The sequence below is a fragment of the Hipposideros armiger genome, unplaced genomic scaffold (assembly GCF_001890085.2).
Source record: "Hipposideros armiger isolate ML-2016 unplaced genomic scaffold, ASM189008v1 scaffold_90, whole genome shotgun sequence".
In the NCBI taxonomy this organism is placed as follows: domain Eukaryota; kingdom Metazoa; phylum Chordata; class Mammalia; order Chiroptera; family Hipposideridae; genus Hipposideros; species Hipposideros armiger.
The window spans coordinates 3758679-3777131 of record NW_017731440.1 but is presented as its reverse complement, the minus strand read 5'-3'; the positions used below and the strand labels follow the sequence as shown (position 1 = coordinate 3777131).

The 18453-nt window shown below is 40.2% G+C and overlaps 1 protein-coding gene across 2 annotated transcripts in view; it reads left to right on the top strand.

The window, feature by feature from the left end:
- PRORP (protein only RNase P catalytic subunit) overlaps positions 1–14856 on the top strand; it is a 127575-nt gene extending 112719 nt beyond the window's left edge. For both annotated transcript variants that reach the window (XM_019644684.1, XM_019644685.1), the window contains 3 exons: positions 8399–8547; positions 11119–11314; positions 13167–14856. In XM_019644684.1, the coding sequence (XP_019500229.1) occupies positions 8399–8547; positions 11119–11314; positions 13167–13298 (477 nt within the window). In that variant the 3' untranslated portion in view covers positions 13299–14856. The remainder of the gene's footprint in view (positions 1–8398; positions 8548–11118; positions 11315–13166) is intronic.
- Positions 14857–18453: the final 3597 nt, after the last annotated feature.

Sequence of the window (18453 nt, the reverse complement as noted above, 5' to 3'; positions counted from 1 at the left end):
AGGTCTGTAGGCATGGGATCCTAAGGCTTTAGAGTTTCTGAAGATCTACAGTCCACACAACCCAGGAAGTGCCAGAGACTGCAGAGGTGGGGGTAAAAAGTTAAGAATAGGAAAAGGAAGTAGCACTTGGTGTTTAGGATTACTCAGAAAAGCTCTTGCTCTCACTGACCTCTCCCACCTTCCAGGCAGCTTTTCTACTTCCTGAGCATCCCTAAGCTGTTATTTCTAACACTGTAGCCCTGCCAAGCCTATTTTTACCCTAAGCTCAGGAAGTACCTTTCAGCAGTTTTATGTCAAAAGTAAGTGTGCCTCTTACAAGTGAAAAAAAAAACCACCTCTTAATCTGTTTCTATAGGAGATAAATCAAATTAGAATGGAATCCAAACCAGAGAATGTTTGAACCAAATATTAAGCTGAAATCTGTCCTTATTCTTCTGATTTTTGGAGAATTAGCCTTTAGATATCTAAGGAGCGATGTGGGGGGTTGAGAGAGGTAGGAGCGGGGGGAGGGGCTGAGATCTGATCCCAGGTTAACCGTGAGGTACTGGGTACCTGGACTTCTGGAACCAATTTGGAATTTTAGGTGTTCTCTAGAATGAGCTGTACTGTTTATTTGCTCTACTGTGTGGCACAGATTCCAGACCCCTTAGGCAATTCTGAAACTGTCCCCACCATCTCTGGGTTCTCCAGGCTGAGAACTGCCCAAGGTGAATCTCCGCTTCTCCAATCAGGACTGCCCTGAACTCCAGGAAACTCGTTCACATCTCTCTCATTAAAACTGAAAGCAATAAAGGAAAAAGACAAACAAGCAAAAACTCATAGACAATAGTTAAGGGTTCCAGAGTATAAGGGTGGCGGGGGTGTAGAAGAGGAGGTAAAATATATGGTGATGGAAGGAGAACTGACTGGGTGGTGAACACACAATGTGATGTATAGATGATGTATTACAGAATTGTAACCTGAAATCTATATAATTTTACTAATTGATATCATCCCAATAAATTTAGTTAATAAATAAAGAAAAATAAATAAACCTAATCCCTGTTTATAGTCTCAAAGGGAAGATTGTCTTTTGGTGGGATATTGACCATTCTGTACACATTGGGTATTTGTCACAGACCCCTTTATCCTGTGAAGGCCGTTTGTTTTTGAGGTTTTTTTAAGTTTTGTGGGGTTTTTTTGGCTTTCTATTTACTTTTTATTTTGAGATACTTGTAGATGTAGGAAATAATATGCAGGTGTAAGAAATAATACAGAGTGATCCCATGTATCTTTTCCCGATTTCCCCCAATAGTAACATCTTGCCAAACCAATATTTTAATATCACAATCAGGATATTGATATTGATACAGTCAGAGAGCATTTTCATCACCACAAGAATCCCTCATGTTGCCCTCTTTTAGCCACACCTACTTTGCCCCTGACCCCACCCTCACCTTAGTCCCTGGCCACCACTAATCTTTCTCAATCTTTATAATTTTCTCATTTCAGGGATGTTATATAAATGGAATCATACAGTATGTAACCTTTGGTGTTTGGCTTTTTTCACTCAACATTATTCTGTGGAGATCAATCCAGATTGTTAGGATATCAGTAGTTCCTTTTTATTGCTTATTAGTATTCCATGGTGCCGAAATACACATTTTAACAGTTCACCTGTTGAAAGAATCTGGATTGTCTCCAGTTTTTTGGCTATTACAAATAAACCTAAGTAGGTAAATATTTGTATACAAGTTTTTATGTGAACATAAATCTTCATTTCCCTGGGATAAATGCCCAGAGTGTAGTAACTCTGTTGTGTGGTAGTTTCGTGTTTAGTTTTATAAGAAATGACAAACTTTTCCAGAGTGGCTGTACCACTTTAAATTCCCATCAGCAATATATAAGTGATTCAGTTTTACCACATGCTCACCAGCATTTGGTGTTATCACTATTTTTTATTTTAGCCATTCTGATAGGTTTGTAGTGATACCTCTTTACATTTGCATTTCCCCGATGGCTAATAATGTTAAACATCTTTTCATGCTCTTGTTATCTAGATATCTTCTTCAGTGAAAGTTCTTTGCTCATGTTCTATTTGGATTGTTTGCTTTTTTTAACTGTTGAGTTTTAAGAGTTCTTTATATGTTCTAGATATTAGTTTTTTGTTGAATATGTGGTCTGCAAATATTTTCCCCCACTCTGTAACTTGTCTTTTCATCCTTTTAACAGGGCCTTTCACAGAGCACACATTTTTAATTTTCATGAAATCTTTTTTATCAATTTTCCTTTTATGGACTATGTTTTAGATGTCAAGTCTAAGAACTCTGCCCGGTTCTACATCATGAAGATTTTTCTCCTAGGTTTTTTCCTAAAACTTTATAGTTTATGTTTTACATTAGGTCCTTGATCCATTTTGATTTGATTTTTTTTTCTATGAGGTGTGAGATTTAGGTAGAGGTTCATTGTTTACTTATGGATGTCCAATTGCTCCAGCACCATTTGTTGAAAAGGGTATATTTCCTTGGCATTTTTGTGTGGGTCTATTTCTGGGTGATCTTTTCTGTTCTGTTGATCTTTATGTCTATCCCTTCACCAGTATGATAAGGCTTAAAATGAGGTAGACTGATTTTTCCAACTTTATTTATTCTCAGAATTGTTTTAGCTGTTCTTATTAGTTTGTTTTTCCATCTATGTTTCGAATGATCTTACCTGTATCAACAACAAAAAATCTTGCTGGGATTTTAACAGGAATGCATTAAACCTTTATGTCAATTTGGGGAGAATTGAGTCTCCCAATTTATGAACATGGATGGTGGTGTTGAGTACTTCTGCATACTTGCTGATTTTCTGTCTAGTTCATCTCTCAGTGATTGATAGAACAGTGTTGAAGTCTCTTCACCTGTTTTGCAGCTCTCTTGTTTGGTGCACACACATTTAGTTTCGCTATATCTTCTTTTTTAAAATATTTTATTAGGGAACACTGTGTTTATCCAGGACCCATCAGCTCCAAGTCAAGTAGTTGTTTCAATCCAGTTGTGGAGGGTGCATCTCAGTGGCCTATGTGGGGATTGAACCGGCAACCTTGGTGTTATGAACACTGCACTCGAACCAACTGAGCTAACCAGCTGCCCCCTCACTATATCTTCTTGGTAGAGTGACCCTTTTATCATTATGTATTATCCCTCTGTTTCTTTGCTCTAAAGCCACTTCATTTAATATTAATGTAGCTTTCCTTTGAGGAGTGTTTGCATGATATAATTTTTTCCATCCTTTTACTTTCCACCAGCCTATATTGTTATATTTGGAGTGAGTTTTTTAAGATAGCATACAAATAGTTCATGTTTTTTAATCCACTTTGCCAAACTCTGTCTTTTAATTAATGTATTAAAACCCTTTATATTTCATGTTATTATTGATGTATTAGGGCCTATGCCTGCCACTTTATTTTGTGTTTTCTCTCATCTCTGTTTTTCATTTCTTTGTTCTATATTTCCTGCCTTCGTGTGGGCTATTTGAACTTTTTTTAGAATTACGTTTTTATGTATCTATAGTGTTTTGTTTTTTAATCATAGTGTTTTTGAGTGTATCTCTCTGTATAGCATTTTAAATTGTTGCTGTAGGTAATATATATATATATATCCATCACAGTCTATTTTAAGTCTTGCTAGACTGCCCCTTTCCTGGTTCTTTGGGTAGAGAGAACAGGCCTTTGTTGGGTTTTTGTTGTTGTTGTTGTTTTGTCTGCTTGCATTGGCATTTCCAGGTTGCTGGCTTCTTCAGCTTCAAGTCTAGGATATATGAGATAAAAACAAAATCCAAGAAGGCCGTTTTTGCAGGTGTTAACCAGGGATGACAACTCTCCTGCAGGTCGTGGGACTCTTGGTGTCACCCTGTCTTATGCTGCCTTCTCAGATAACCGGTGCTCCGATAATAAACGCTTATTCTATGACCTCCCCCACCCAAAAAAAAAAAAAGAAGAAGAAAATCCACGTACTTACCAACATGTCATTCCTCATATTTCAAGGTCCCTAGCCAATCTGCTGTTTCCTCTCTACCTTTCAAAGTCTTATGCTTATTTTACATACAATGTCTGAGGTTTTAGTTGTGCTTAGTGGGAGAAATAGGGAAAAGTACATCTATGTCTTCCCAGAGTGGAAATTTCTCCCAGCTTTATTTTTGATATAACATAGAATTAGTTTTCTTTTTCCGTACTGTTCTCAGTACACCTCTGACTCTGACCCAACCCACCGGATCCAGCATTGGAATTTACCCCAGAGGAGGTGGGCTCATAGCTAGACTGTCACAGTTTTAGGCAAGTGCCTTTCTTCTGCACACTCATCTTTCTTTCTTTTCCTGTGCCTTTCTTTTATTCGCCTTTGTTTGCGTCATTTTCAGAGCTGCTGCTAGTAGACACTGCTCAGCCACAAGATGGTGCCCCAGAGTAGTTCAAGCTTAGCCTTTTCTGCTCCTCTTCAGGTCTCTGTCTTTAACTTAATATTAGTAAACTCAAGGCCATTTATCTAAAACTGGGTATAGATATGAAGACCCAGTTGTGTGTGTGTTGTCGTTTTTTTAAGCCATGTCTTCCCAGTTGCATGGAAACTGAAGTAGTCAATATCCAAAATTGGTTTTATTTGAATTTGTTTATGTGTCTTTACAATAACTTTGTGGGAATTCATATGGAAATTTTAAAAAGTAATTGTCATTCCTCTTAATGAATCCAGTTTCTATTTTATGTCTGGGGTCATTGAAAGTAATCTGTAATCTCAACATAGCTTTAAGAAAGGAATGTTATGAGTGCATTCTGAAGGAGATACTCAATGTCTTGAGGTGTTTGAATCCATGAACTAAACTTTCTTAGCGTAGATGTTTGCTTTTGATTAGTAGCCTAGCTGTTAAAATAATAGCCTATAAGATTATATAAAAATGAATAGAATACAAAGACGAGTAAATATATGTTAACAATCTTTGGGTAGTGAAGTACAAGTGATTTCTTCTTTTATCTTCCTTCTAATCTATAATTTTCAAGTTTTCAAAAATGAGCAACTTTTATAATGCATAAAAATAGATGTGTATATATGCTTAAGCTAATCAGAAAATGTTTATTAACTATCCAATATATGTAGAGCCAACATATATATTTCTCTAGGCTTGATAATTAGGTAAGAAAATTATTAGACCTCACTAAAGGCAGGGACCATATCTTTTAAAACTGTGTACGCTGTGATACCTATCATGTGCCTTATACATAGAGAGGCCTGGGAAATAACTGCTGATGATTCCTAGTTTTGAAGGAAAGAATTATATTCTACTGGTTATAAAGTTTGGGGTTTAGAGTCCTCACACTGGCCTTGGTATGCTTCTCTTCTTGAGTATTAGCTCACCTTCAGTGAGCAAGTTGTGTCTATTCTGTCTCTTAATTCTAGAATTAATAATTTGGCATAATAAAACCAACTACTGTTTCCTAAAATAATAAGAGTAGTAGGATAGACAAAAATAGAGAAAAAGAAAACACTATAAATCCAAAGCATTAAACAGTAATTTAAAATTCAGCCCTTGCTAATTCATTATTAGGTTGTCAGAGTCTACATGTGTATTAGACATAACACGTGCTAAAGCAGCATTTGACACAACTGACCAAATACATGAATGAAATTTTATTGATTAAAGAATTTTATATAATGTCCAGAAAATCTGCATGGGAAGAAATTATGAGTAAGGGAAAGCTAGACTAAAACAAGTGCTTTTTCCCACCAAGACCAAAAAAAATTAAGGATTTCTTCAATGACTTTCAACTTGTGATTTTTGTAGGCCCAGCAATTCTTTTTTTTTTTTTTTTTTAAGATTTTATTGGGGAATTGAGGGAGGAGAACAGCATTGGGAAGTCGGGGAAGGGGAACAGACAAGTTGCTGTCCTTTTGTTCTTCAGTATAGTTGTGGAGGATGTCGCTTCACTGGCCCATGTTGGTATTATCATTGCGCTCTTCCTGGGTGAGGCAGTCGCTCGCTGGCCATTGGACGGCCGCTCACAGCGGCTCTTGGCAGCTCACGCTAGCTGCCAGCCACTCAATGCTGGATGCCAGCCACTCATGGTAGCTCACGGCAGCCCGCTGCATCAGGGGCTGCAGCCTACGCTGTCACCAGCGACTCATGGCAGCTCAGCTCCAGGTCAAGCTGTTGTTCATCATCTTAGCTGTAGAGGGCACAGCGTCACTGGCCCTCATGTGGGATCTGAACCAGGGCCTTGCTGCTCAGAGCTGGCGTCCCAAGCCAACTCTTAACCAACGCACCACTTGGCCGGCCCAGCAATTCTTATAAATTAAAGAAATTTTATATCTCTGACATACTCATATATATAACATAAATATATATAACATAAATTATAAATTTTCAATAGCTTTTATTGAACTTAGTATCACAGCTTAGTTTAATAGGTTGTACATGAAAGTAGTCTATGGACTTTTCCTTCTGAAAGATTGATTATAGGCAAGCTCACCAAAGTACTAGATTTACTAACAATCCCAGTATAGACTTTTTTTTTCTTTTTTTTCTAGCTGAGCCATCCTGCCACCTATGGGCAGCTCAGCGGCTGCTCAGCTCGGGCCAGGACTCAAACCGCTGTTGCTCTGAGCTTGCACTCTTGAGCGAGCTCCTAACCAACTGAGCTACTCAGCTGGCCCCCAGTATAGACTTTTGAGAGGAGTTCATGTGCACACAAGACATGTGGAAAGTAGAGCAAATGGGGATAAAGTCATTGACTGGAAAATAGGCTAGATGATGGATGGAAATTGACAGACCTTTGGGAGGAAAAGGGATTCCAATGAAAGGTAACAGTCTCAGCAGAATCATGACACGGAAAAGTTGACTGAGAAGTCATTATCTAGTACAGGCACTTGCAATCTTTTAAAATAAGTAGAACCCGGGGCTGGCCAAATGGCGCATTGGTTAAGAGCTAGCTTGGGTCACCAGAGGTTCAGATCCCCCATATGAGGGCCAGTGACACTGCCCTCCACAGCTAAGATGCGAACAACAGTTCAACCTGGAGCTGGGTTGCCGTGAGTCGCCAGCCACGGCGTAGGCTGCAGCCCCTGCTGCAGTGGGTTGCCATGGGCTACTGTGTGTAGCCAGCAGCCACCGTGAGCGGCCGTCCAGAAGGCGGCGACTGATCTGCCTCGCCCGGGAAGAGCACAATGATGGTGCCAACTTGGGCCAGTGAAGCGACATCCTCCACAACTAGATGTTGGGTTTTTGTTGTTGTTGTTGTTTTGTCTGCTTGCATTGGCATTTCCAGGTTGCTGGCTTCTTCAGCTTCAAGTCTAGGATATATGAGATAAAAACAAAATCCAAGAAGGCCGTTTTTGCAGGTGTTAACCAGGGATGACAACTCTCCTGCAGGTCGTGGGACTCTTGGTGTCACCCTGTCTTATGCTGCCTTCTCAGATAACCGGTGCTCCGATAATAAACGCTTATTCTATGACCTCCCCCACCCAAAAAAAAAAAAAGAAGAAGAAAATCCACGTACTTACCAACATGTCATTCCTCATATTTCAAGGTCCCTAGCCAATCTGCTGTTTCCTCTCTACCTTTCAAAGTCTTATGCTTATTTTACATACAATGTCTGAGGTTTTAGTTGTGCTTAGTGGGAGAAATAGGGAAAAGTACATCTATGTCTTCCCAGAGTGGAAATTTCTCCCAGCTTTATTTTTGATATAACATAGAATTAGTTTTCTTTTTCCGTACTGTTCTCAGTACACCTCTGACTCTGACCCAACCCACCGGATCCAGCATTGGAATTTACCCCAGAGGAGGTGGGCTCATAGCTAGACTGTCACAGTTTTAGGCAAGTGCCTTTCTTCTGCACACTCATCTTTCTTTCNACTAGACTGAAGAACAAAAGGACAGCAACTTGTCTGTTCCCCTTCTCCCAATTCCCCAGCACTGTTCCCATCCCCCAATTCCCCAATAAAAATCTAAAAAAATAATAATAATTAAAAATAAATAAAATAAGTAGAACCCTTTATTCAAATGAAAACTTATGCAGCATACTAATATATATGTTTACAAAAGCTGACCTGTTTTGGATAATACAGGGTTGGGAGTGTATAGGAACCAGACCCCATCTTCTTTGGCCTCCCTATCTCTATCCCAGGGCTCTAGGGAACACAGTTCAAAAACAGCTCATCTAGTCTGTGCTTATTAGAAAACTCCCCTGGATCCAATGGAGTCTGACATTCATTTATAAAATGGAAGCATTTCCTCAGGCTTGCGAAGATGGAAATTATTTTAAGGAATGTTTTCTCACCCCTTACCAGAAAAGAGTGTTTCACCATCGGGATTACAAGCTGGAAGAATCATTCCACTTACTTGAGATTCTTTTTCCCTTGACCCTCTTCGGGGCTGGCTTTGTGTTTTTTAGCTCGAGCGTGTGGTCTCTCAACTAGCCAAGCAGAATCTGCGCGTGCTGGTCCTGGGCCGGAAGCATATGCTGACATCGCGTGCCCGGTGGAGAAAGGATGAGATGGAAAAGGTGCAAAAGCAAGCCAGCTGTTTCTTTGCTGACAATATGTAAGTATGGAAGGTACTAAGTGAATTACACTAGGCTCCCGTCATCCGTTTGTTAGGTACCTATTTTCACCATTTTTAAAGGGCACGTATGTATACTCGGCCTTGTTGCAAAAAAACATTTTGAGGCAGCTTACAAAAATAGTTTCTACAGCAGAATAAACTTAAATAGATGAGATTAGGAAATCAGGATGAAGAAGGAATGGAAGATAAAGTGAGATTAGCACACAGAATGCATGTTATAAGGCCCTAAATAGATCATTTAACAAATATTTTACAAATATGATCACCTTCTGTGTTCTTGGAAAACAGCAGTGAACAAGACCTAGTCCCTGACCTCTTGTGACTTACAATAAACAGGTAAACAAATAAACAGGTCTCTAATTCCAGGCATTGATCAAGGCTATGAAGACAATCAAGCAGAGTAAGTAGATAGAAAGGGATTAGGTAGGGGTAGGTCAGAGGGTAGTAGATGGGGTGATCAGGAAAGACCTTTGGGAGGCGCAAGTCTGAAGGGAAGGAGAGCATCATTTGAGAAAGGGGGAGGGAAGAACACACCAGGTAAAAGGAACATCAAGTGTTCAAAAAGCCCTAAGGCAGGAACGAGCTTAGCATGTTTGAGGAAAGCAAGCAGGTCAGTGTAGATAGGCTGTAGCAGCAAGAGGAAAAATAGTAGGTTCTGAGGTCAGAGAGAAGGCAGGGACCACATTCCAGAGGACCTCGGGGGCTCTGGGCGGCAAGTGAGGGGCCCGGATGCTGCTGTGAGCTACAGCATCCCAGGAAGCCAAAGCAACATGGAAAACACAGTTGGTGATAAAATAAATGCACAGTGTCCATAAAGTAAGAAGAAAGCAGCTAATCAGGAGGGACACAGATCCTCGACAGCACAAATGAACTTTAATATGTGTTTTATTTTCCTTACTATGTGCCGACAAACGTTTATTTCCGACTTCATACAGATAATGAATGTGCCTCAGTCCCTAGTCTAGGTTTCATTAGGTTGAATGTGATAACATCAAGATTGGTCAGTATTTCCCAAATAATTTATTCTTAAAAAGGTAAAATGGCTCTCGATGCATGAAGCAGGAGACTAACCCCTCATTGAGATCCCACACCTGTTTGGGATCCCTTTTTCCTTTAGCTAAGTTCTTTTATTTATTCAGGGGAGGGGATGCTTCCGTCTCTCTAAGAGTAGAAGACAATAATAACATTCTTCATGCAATCCCATTAGGCCACACTGAGTAGACATTAGAGTGAGTGTGGGGTTGGCAATTAGTCTACCCAGGTTCAGGTCATGGCCCTGTCACCACTTTCTATCTGGGAAGGTGTTTTCCTTCTCAGTCTTCTTTTTTTTCATATGTAACCCTCATGGGGATGTTGTGCAGATTAAACGTAAAATTCGGCACAGCACCAAGTATGTGGAAAGCTTATATATGTTAGTTGCTATCATCATTTTTTTTTCTTTTGTGGAAGAATTAGATAAATACAAAGTGTTATAACCAAGAAGCCTGTTGGAAATTGGTTGCATGCTTGTTTTGGGGTCTGTATTTATTATATCCACTGAAGTTCCAAATCCAGTTGTAAAGATTGGTTCGTTGGCCTTCTGTGGCTTTGGATTTGAATATTAAATTTTTAACATTAACTCTATTTTCCATTAATGTGCCAAAGAAGCCTTTTCGTATGTACACTAGAAAGAACAGTCTAGTGAATACCCCTGTAACTGTTACCCAGCTCCAAAAATTACTACCGTTTGCTAATCTTGTTCCATACAACCCCTCCATGTTTTCTTCTTTTTTCTTTTCCTCTCTTTTTCCTGGAGATTTTTAAGGCAGATTCCAGTCATTTTACCATTTCACTTGACATACTTCAGTGTAAAATAAACATTAAATGGTCCTACTTTGGGTCATTTGGATCCATAGGCATATCACATGTTGTAGTTCAAATCTCCTGAGCCAAGGTAGCTACTGCTGATTGGACAGTACGTGCACTAAAGTGGCAAGTGCTGGTGTTGGTGGTCCTTTGGAGACTCTGAGTCGCTGGCTCTTCTCAAAGCAGGAGATGCCTTTGGGTGCTGATCTGGGTGACAACCCAGAAGCTGCTCTGAGAGACCAGTTTCGGCTTTGAGGGCAGCCTTTTCTTTCTGGTGGCTTGCAATGAAGTGTCATCCTGCCCTATCAGTATTGTGAAGGTTTCTTGAATTTGAATGAGGAATAGGGGTAAGACGTGTTCTGTTGTGGATAAGGCAAATAGGAAAAATGCCCTGGGAACACAGAAAACCAACTTTTGAGTGTGAAGAGAGAATTATTGTTAGAATTCTTCTTTGTAGTGGGAGAGCCCAGTTGAGCTATTAGGAGCCCCAAACATTAGCATTCCCTTCCCCTTAGCTTTCCATCCATGTTCTAGATAGTGTTTCCTACCAGTAAGGTGGTTCATGAGTATCACTGCAATCATGTCAGTAAGAATGCAGAGCCCCTCTAAGGAAAGTAGAATAAGCAGTAAAGAGCATGGTGAAGGATGCTGTCCTCTGCCTCCTTGGAGTGTGCTTGACTGTGTCCTTTCTTATGCCTGGCCCAGCTCAGAGGATGACCCGTTCCTTCTGTATGCCACACTGCACTCAGGGAATCACTGCAAGTTTATCACGAAAGATCTGATGCGGGACCACAAGGCCTGTCTAGCTGATGCCAAGACCCAACGCCTGTTCTTTAAGTGGCAGCAGGGACATCAGCTGGCCATTATCAATAAGTTTCCAGGATCAAAACTAACCTTTCAGGTATGTTATCTGTTCTCTACATAATGTCAGCAGAGTCAAATACGTAGCAAGAATGTGGCATAATCAAAGAATGTTGCAAATAGATGAAGATTCTAAGTGCTTCATTTTTCTGTTTTAGTTTGGCATTTGAAATTAGCCAGTTCCTGGAAACAGAAAGTCTGCCAGAGCAAAAGTTTTAATAAGCCAATCCCACATTAATTGGTATATTGAAAACACCTGGGATGTCATCAGTTGTGACTTCAATTATGTGATTAATTACAAACTCTTCATATGTGCTTTTTCTTTTCCTATTTATTTGTAATAGCTCAAAATTCCTCATCCCTTATGGTTCATCATACTTCTGCTAAGTAACTTCATTTTCCTGTTTAACCCACTGCTATGGCATGGTCTCAGTTGAGTTCTCCTTTGATTCTAGTTTAGATACCTGTAAGTGTAAATACAAGGATGTCTCGTGTATGAAAGCAAAGGGAGAAAATCCAAAGGCGAATTATTATAGAAAAATACACTAACCAATGGTATGGTCCAATGGTCAAAAATATACAAAATAATAAATTTATAGGAAATATAGTATCAAATGATACCACAGAGATGCAATCAGCAAAATCAAGACTGTAGGAAACAATATAGGACAACTGACCTGATTTCCTCAACAACAAAAGATTGTAAGAATAATAGAGATGGAAAGGGAAGCTCTAGATTAAAAGAAAATTAAAAGATAATTCAAGGGGCCCGACCGAGTGGCTCAGTTGGTTAACAGTTGGCTTGGGAGAGCAAGCTCTGAACATCAGGGTCCGGGGTTTGGTTCCCACATGGGCCAGTGACGCTGCATCCTCTACAGCTAAGATTGTGAACAACAGCTCGACCTGGAGCTGGGCTGCCATGAGTGGCCGGCAATGGTGTAGCCCCTGCTGTAGTGGGCTGCCGTGAGCTACTGCAAGTGGCCAGCAGCCAGCGAGAGCTGCCGTGAGCCGCCGCAAGCGGCCATATAATGGCCAGCAACCAACTGCCTCAGCCGGGAAGAGCGCAATGATCATAATACCAACATGGGCTAGTGAAGCAGTGTCTTCCACAACTAGACTGAAGAACAAAAGTACAGCAACTTGTCTGTTCCCCTCCCCCAATTCCCCAATAAAATCTTTTTTTAAAAAAAAGAGATAATTCAACAAGCACAATGTAATAATTACCTTATTTCAATTCCTACTCAAACAAATAAACTGTAAAATATATGTACACACATACAATAATTGGAAATGTAAACAGAAATTTGATGATGTTAAGGAATTATTAATTCTTAGGTCTGATAATGGTATTAATCTTATGTTTACAAAATAAGTCCTTGTCTTTTAGAGATACATACTGAATTACAGAAGAAATTATATAATATCTGTCTTTGGGTGGGGGAGGGTGGCGGTAGGGGAAAGGAAGTGAGTGGGGTATGGATGAAATAAAATTAACCCTGAGTTGATAATGGTTGAAGCTGGGTGATGGGTATATGGGAATTCATTATACTATATCTCTATTTTTGTATATTTGAATTTTTCTCTTTCACATATAAAACTAATTAAGGCAACAAAAGGAATATTGTAGCATACGTGCGCATGCGTGGTATGTGTGTGTGTGTGTGTACACCTATACAGGGTCCTCAACCTTAAAAATGAGCCCTCCCAGAAAAGGAACTCCTAATACTAGGGTTTATCTTTACAGAGCTAACTGTTCTTTGAAAATCCATTGTTAAGTAAGACAGAGACTATGTCTCTGAAGCAAACTAAGAAGTTTTCAGAAAAGAAAGGGAAATGGCCAGATATCCCTTTAGTGTTGTTCTCAATTTGTGGTTCCCTTTTTAATTCAACAGCATATTCTCAGCTATGACACAGTGGTGCAAACAACTGGAGATTCGTGGCACATACCGTATGATGAAGACCTGGTGGAAAGATATTCCTACGAAGTGCCTACCAAATGGCTTTGCCTGCAGAGAAAGACATAAAGACTCTTACCCCCATGCTCAATTTCTGTTTGGGTGCCCTCCTGGTTGGCATCAGAGCTTTTACGTTGGTCCTTGTTTAGATCATTGCTTCTGTCCTGTTTGATCCATTTGTCCTGTTTGGTCCAGTTGGTTTCTACGTCAACAAATTGATTTTTTAATTAAATGAGTTATAACATTTTTTCATAACCAGTTGCATTTTCCCCCCTAACATTTATTTTTTGGAGGCTTAGCCAGAGTTGGGGAACTCAGTGCAAAGTAACCTAACTTTCTCTTATTGGGCCATCTATTTCATTTACTTGGGCGACAGGTGCTTCTGGTATTCATTTTGTTACTCCTGACCTCACCTTCCAGGTTCACCAATAGCAGAACCAATCATCTGGCCCTGAGCCGTGGGTTGTTTCTAACCCCCTTCTCTCATCTCTGATACATCTCATCTACATGTTATCTCCTACCCACACTGAATCACTTTGGTCCTCTGTGATAAACTGACCAAGATATCAAAGCCTTAGTAGCAACTCTTACTTATCACCCAATGATTTGGGTTGGAGGCAAGGGGACAGTTATTCTCTTTAGACTATGATCTTCTTCATTCTATAATGCCTCTTCCAAATTGGTTCAACATTTTGTGAACACTGTTAATTCCATCACTTGGTATGAGGGCTTTCTAAAGTATACAGATTCTTTTCATTTCATTAAGTTTGACTTAGTTAACAAAGTGATTAAGTTTTGATAGTTTCCTCTCTGTTTTGACCCCTTGCTAGCCACCTCACTGGGCCTTGATTTTAGCTGAAAATATCCATGTCTGCAACACTTTGTGACAGTTTTTTCCTTACTGATATATATAGTATGATTTAATAAGAACAGGCAAAACCAATCTATGGTGATAAAAATCAGAATAGTAATTTCCCCAAGAAAGGGACATAGAGTACTTTCTGGGGGTGATGGCAAGTTCTGGGTGATACGAACATAGGTGTATGTATACACATATATTAGTCAAAATTCATCACACTAAGCACTTGAAATTGATGCATTTACAACAGTGTAACTCAAAAACGTATGTTAGCATAAGATATTTACATGAAAAACTGACCTAATTTACATAAAACAGTATACACGGATATAAGTAGAATGTGTATTATGGGCAGAGAGATAATCCAGGAAAAACAGGATGGGATGTTTCATCTACTTATCTGTTTACTGGACTCAACACTGCTGCACATCTAGTCTAAGAGCTCTCTAGGAAAGTGATAAATTGAGAACACTGAAAGATTGTGAGAATCAGAAAGCTCTCATAAATCCAAGCTGCTGATTTTCTAAATTTCATACACTGCATACTTAGAAAACTATGCTTTCAGTGAGTTAAGCTTTTTCTTAAAGGAACTATCCTAATTTTAAGAAAAATTTTAAAAGAAAAAAGCATGTGTAGAGATGGGAAAGGATAGACAAAGAAGCTAGAACTTTAGAGCAGAAGTGAACCTTAAAGAACATAGAGTCCAGGGCCGGCCGAGTGGCGCGATGGTTAAGAACTGGCTTGGAACACCAGAGGGCCCCGGTTCGGATCCCACATATGAGGGCCAGTGACACTGCCCTCCACAGCTAAGATGCTGAACAACAGCTCAACCTGGAGCTGGGCTGCCGTGAGTCGCCGGCGACGGCGTAGGCTGCAGCCCCTGTGGCAGTGGGTTGCCATGGGCTACCGTATGTAGCCAGCAGCCAGCATGAGCGGCCAGCAGCCACAGTGAGCAACCGTCCAGATGCCGGCGACTGATCTGCCTCGCCCGGGAAGAGCGCAATGATGGTGCCAACTTGGGCCAGTGAAGCAACGTCCTCCACAACTAGACTGAAGAACAAAACGACAGCAACTTGTCTGTTCCCCTTCCCCCAATTCCCCAGAACTGTTCCCATCCCCTAAATGCCCCAATAAAAATCTTTAAAAAAAAAAAGAACATAGAGTCCAACAGGAAGTAGCATTTTATAGAGGAGGAACAGACCCAGAACGATGGAGGGCCTCCCTGGGTCCCACAGCTAGTTAGTGGAGACATTTCAACCATAATCCATTTCTTCTGATTGCTCTCCAACTGTTCTTTCTTCTACTGTACACTGTGATGTAGGCTAGAGTGGCTCATAAAAAGCCAGACTGAATGGTAGAGCCTCCAATATTTACATTTAGAAACTTTGGTTGCCGCATAAGAGAAAGGGAGAATGAGAGGAAGGAAACAGGAAGTACCTCTCTAAGAGCCCACGTTTCCAGAATGGCTCAATGTAGAAAATTTTGGTAGGGAAATCACATTCCTTTTAAATTCTTTAATACCATTCAAGAACAAAAACCTAATGTCTGCTTGAGGTATAAATTGAAGTGCATCTGTCCTCTGTCCAAGGGTGGGGGAACCATTCTAGGACTGCTTAGAGTAAGTCACACTAACACAGGACCCCAGGGAGTGCAGGGATTCTCTGAATGAAGGAAGCTGGTACCCAACACCTAGGCTGCCTTTTTGTATTCTGGTCACCTGAGTGAAATAAGCTACCTATCACACAAGGTCCAAGATACAGTGGGAAGAAGAAATTCTTTAAAAAGCTGTACTGTAGATTGATAGTATCTTTAAAGTCAGCAGTAAACAATGAAGGTTTTGTAAGGCCACCGACTCTGCCACTGAAAAATAGTTCTAAAGAGCTTTGTGCTTCCTTCTGGCATGCTTCTGAATTTATACTCTCTTTTCCACTTCTTGTTCTCAGACCCAATAAAGAGAAAATCTCAAAGGAGAAAGAAGCCTGAGTTCATTCTCTCAGTGCTCCAGTGGGACTACCTCACCTCAGATGCCTTGTTCTTTGCATGAAATTAACTTTTCAAGTTTACACTTAAATACAATTATTGCTTCCTTGGTCCTCTAGCAGGTTTCCATCCTAAGGTACTATAAAATGCATCATATGTGTTCACATTAGATTTCTTTTTCCCTGATAGTTTCATTCTAAAGCAGGAATGGAAAGGAAGGGTGCTATGTTGGCGTCTGAATTCTGGTCCATTGTAGTAAGTCTCATCTTCATTTGCTAAAAATCAAAATTATCGAGGTCATTGAGGGCAAAGCCAGATGGGATCCCAATCTGGTATTCTGCCCATCCTTCAACAATCCAAAATTCAGAGTGAAAAATGTCTAAGGGAGCCCTTTTGGGCCAACTGGGAGTATAGGAACATAGACCACTGTGATGAAGTGATAGTATTTCGATTTGGGTATTCTTTCCAGGATGGGACTGAAGCAGATAGAGTTCTCAATAAGAGGGACCAGTCAGCTGCTGGAGCCTCCTGTACCCCACAGGATGAGAGGAGGGTTGCCACATAAAATACAGGACTCTCACTTAAATTTGAATTTCAGATAAATAACGTATTTTAGTATAAATATGTCCCAAGTATTGCAGGGACATATACTAAAAATATTCATTGTCTATCTGAAATTCACATTTAACAAGGCATCCTGTATTTTTTTTCCTAGAAATTTTATTGGGGAACAGTGTGTTTTTCCAGGACCCATCAGCTCCAAGTCAAGTAGTTGTTTCAATCTAGTTGTGGAGGGCGCAGCTCCTTGGCCCATGTGGGAATCGAACTGGCAACCTTGGTGTTGAGCCTGCGCTCTAACCAACTGAGCTAACCAGCCGCCCAGCATCCTGTATTTTTACTTGCTAAATCTGGCAACTCTTGGTGGAAATTATATGGGAGAGTGAGGGGTAGTGGGAAATGAAGCATCTGTGTAGCCCAACAGCCCTACAGGAGGCAGGAGGGGAACAAGGACAAGAAAAGGAGGGGGAAGAAAGGAGAGAAGAACTAGCTTTTCCCTGCCTTGTCCCAGCCAATGACGAGCAGTCTGCTTGAGTCTATACTATATAAATAAATGAAGGGTGTTCCAGTAAGAGATTTAAGAGGCCTACTTAGAGGAAACCATAGAAAACAGTGGGGTGAAAGATAATATAAGACAGGAACACCAAAAAGTAAATCTTGAGAAATTATCTCTTATGTATGTTTTATGGTGTTTCAAGATTCCCCGAAGCCCTTTCTCCCCAAGTTTGTTCTTTGTTGACAGTATTTGAGCTGAGGAGTGCTTCCAGAGACTCAACACACAACTCACATTCAACTGGGAATTGAAGTAAACAGGAAGACAATTATCTAGTCACTGATGGCAGCTAAAAATACTTTTGCAACCACTGTCCTCTCAGAAGTACACTGTTATCAAATAGATTAAGTTATTAAGATAACCATGATAATTTGTTGTAAATAGCAGTGTCATATGAAGGGTTGTTGGGAACTTCTGACAAGAAATTTGATGTAGAGCATTCATTTCAACCACCTTAAAATGACTACCCAATCATCTCTTTGGTGTTAGTTAAAATCCAGCCCAAGAAGCAAATACTTGAGAAATCACTGGTAAAGGCTTTAATATCTAATATGGGAGGAACATAAAGAGCCCAGGTGAGATTGCCCTATCACTCTCAACTGGACTAGAACATTACTCGGTATCAAGTGTTGATCACCTCTACATATTTCAAGTCCATTATTAATCCGGGTTTCTTGTGCTTCCTATGACTGCATCAGAGCAGAGAATGTCAGCTTCCTGATAGGTGCCAGCGGAATTCCTTGACAGTTCTGCTGTTACTTTGGCTCTCTGGGGCAGAGTGGTACCCTGGCCTAGGAGAATAGAATGGGGTCTCCACCTCCACCAAACAGGTTCCCTTGGAAGTGGTTACAGCAGGTCTTCCGGAAGGTAAGTTCCTTGGTCAAACTTGTTGCTTAAGACACACTGTATTTACCAATTCTTTTAAAATGAATCGTTCTTGTATTTTCTTCCTCTTTTCAATGACTTTTTTCTAGAATCCAAAGCTGTATGTTTTTTCTATCTTCTCCAAAGCTGAACAGTCTGTTGCCATTAAATTTCTATGCATTTGTGTGCCTGTTAGTGTGTGTGTGTGTGTGTGTGTGTGTGAATTTTAAAGAATTATCTCTGAACTCTTGACAGAAAATGAAAAATTGCCTTTGATCTTCTAGTTCTACTTCTTCCTCGTGTATTCTCATTATAATAATGTAAATTCATAAAGAGGGACAGCTAGGTTAAGCTAGGACATTGTATATGGTAAATTGTTATTCACATAGCTGTATACTCACAAACTGCTC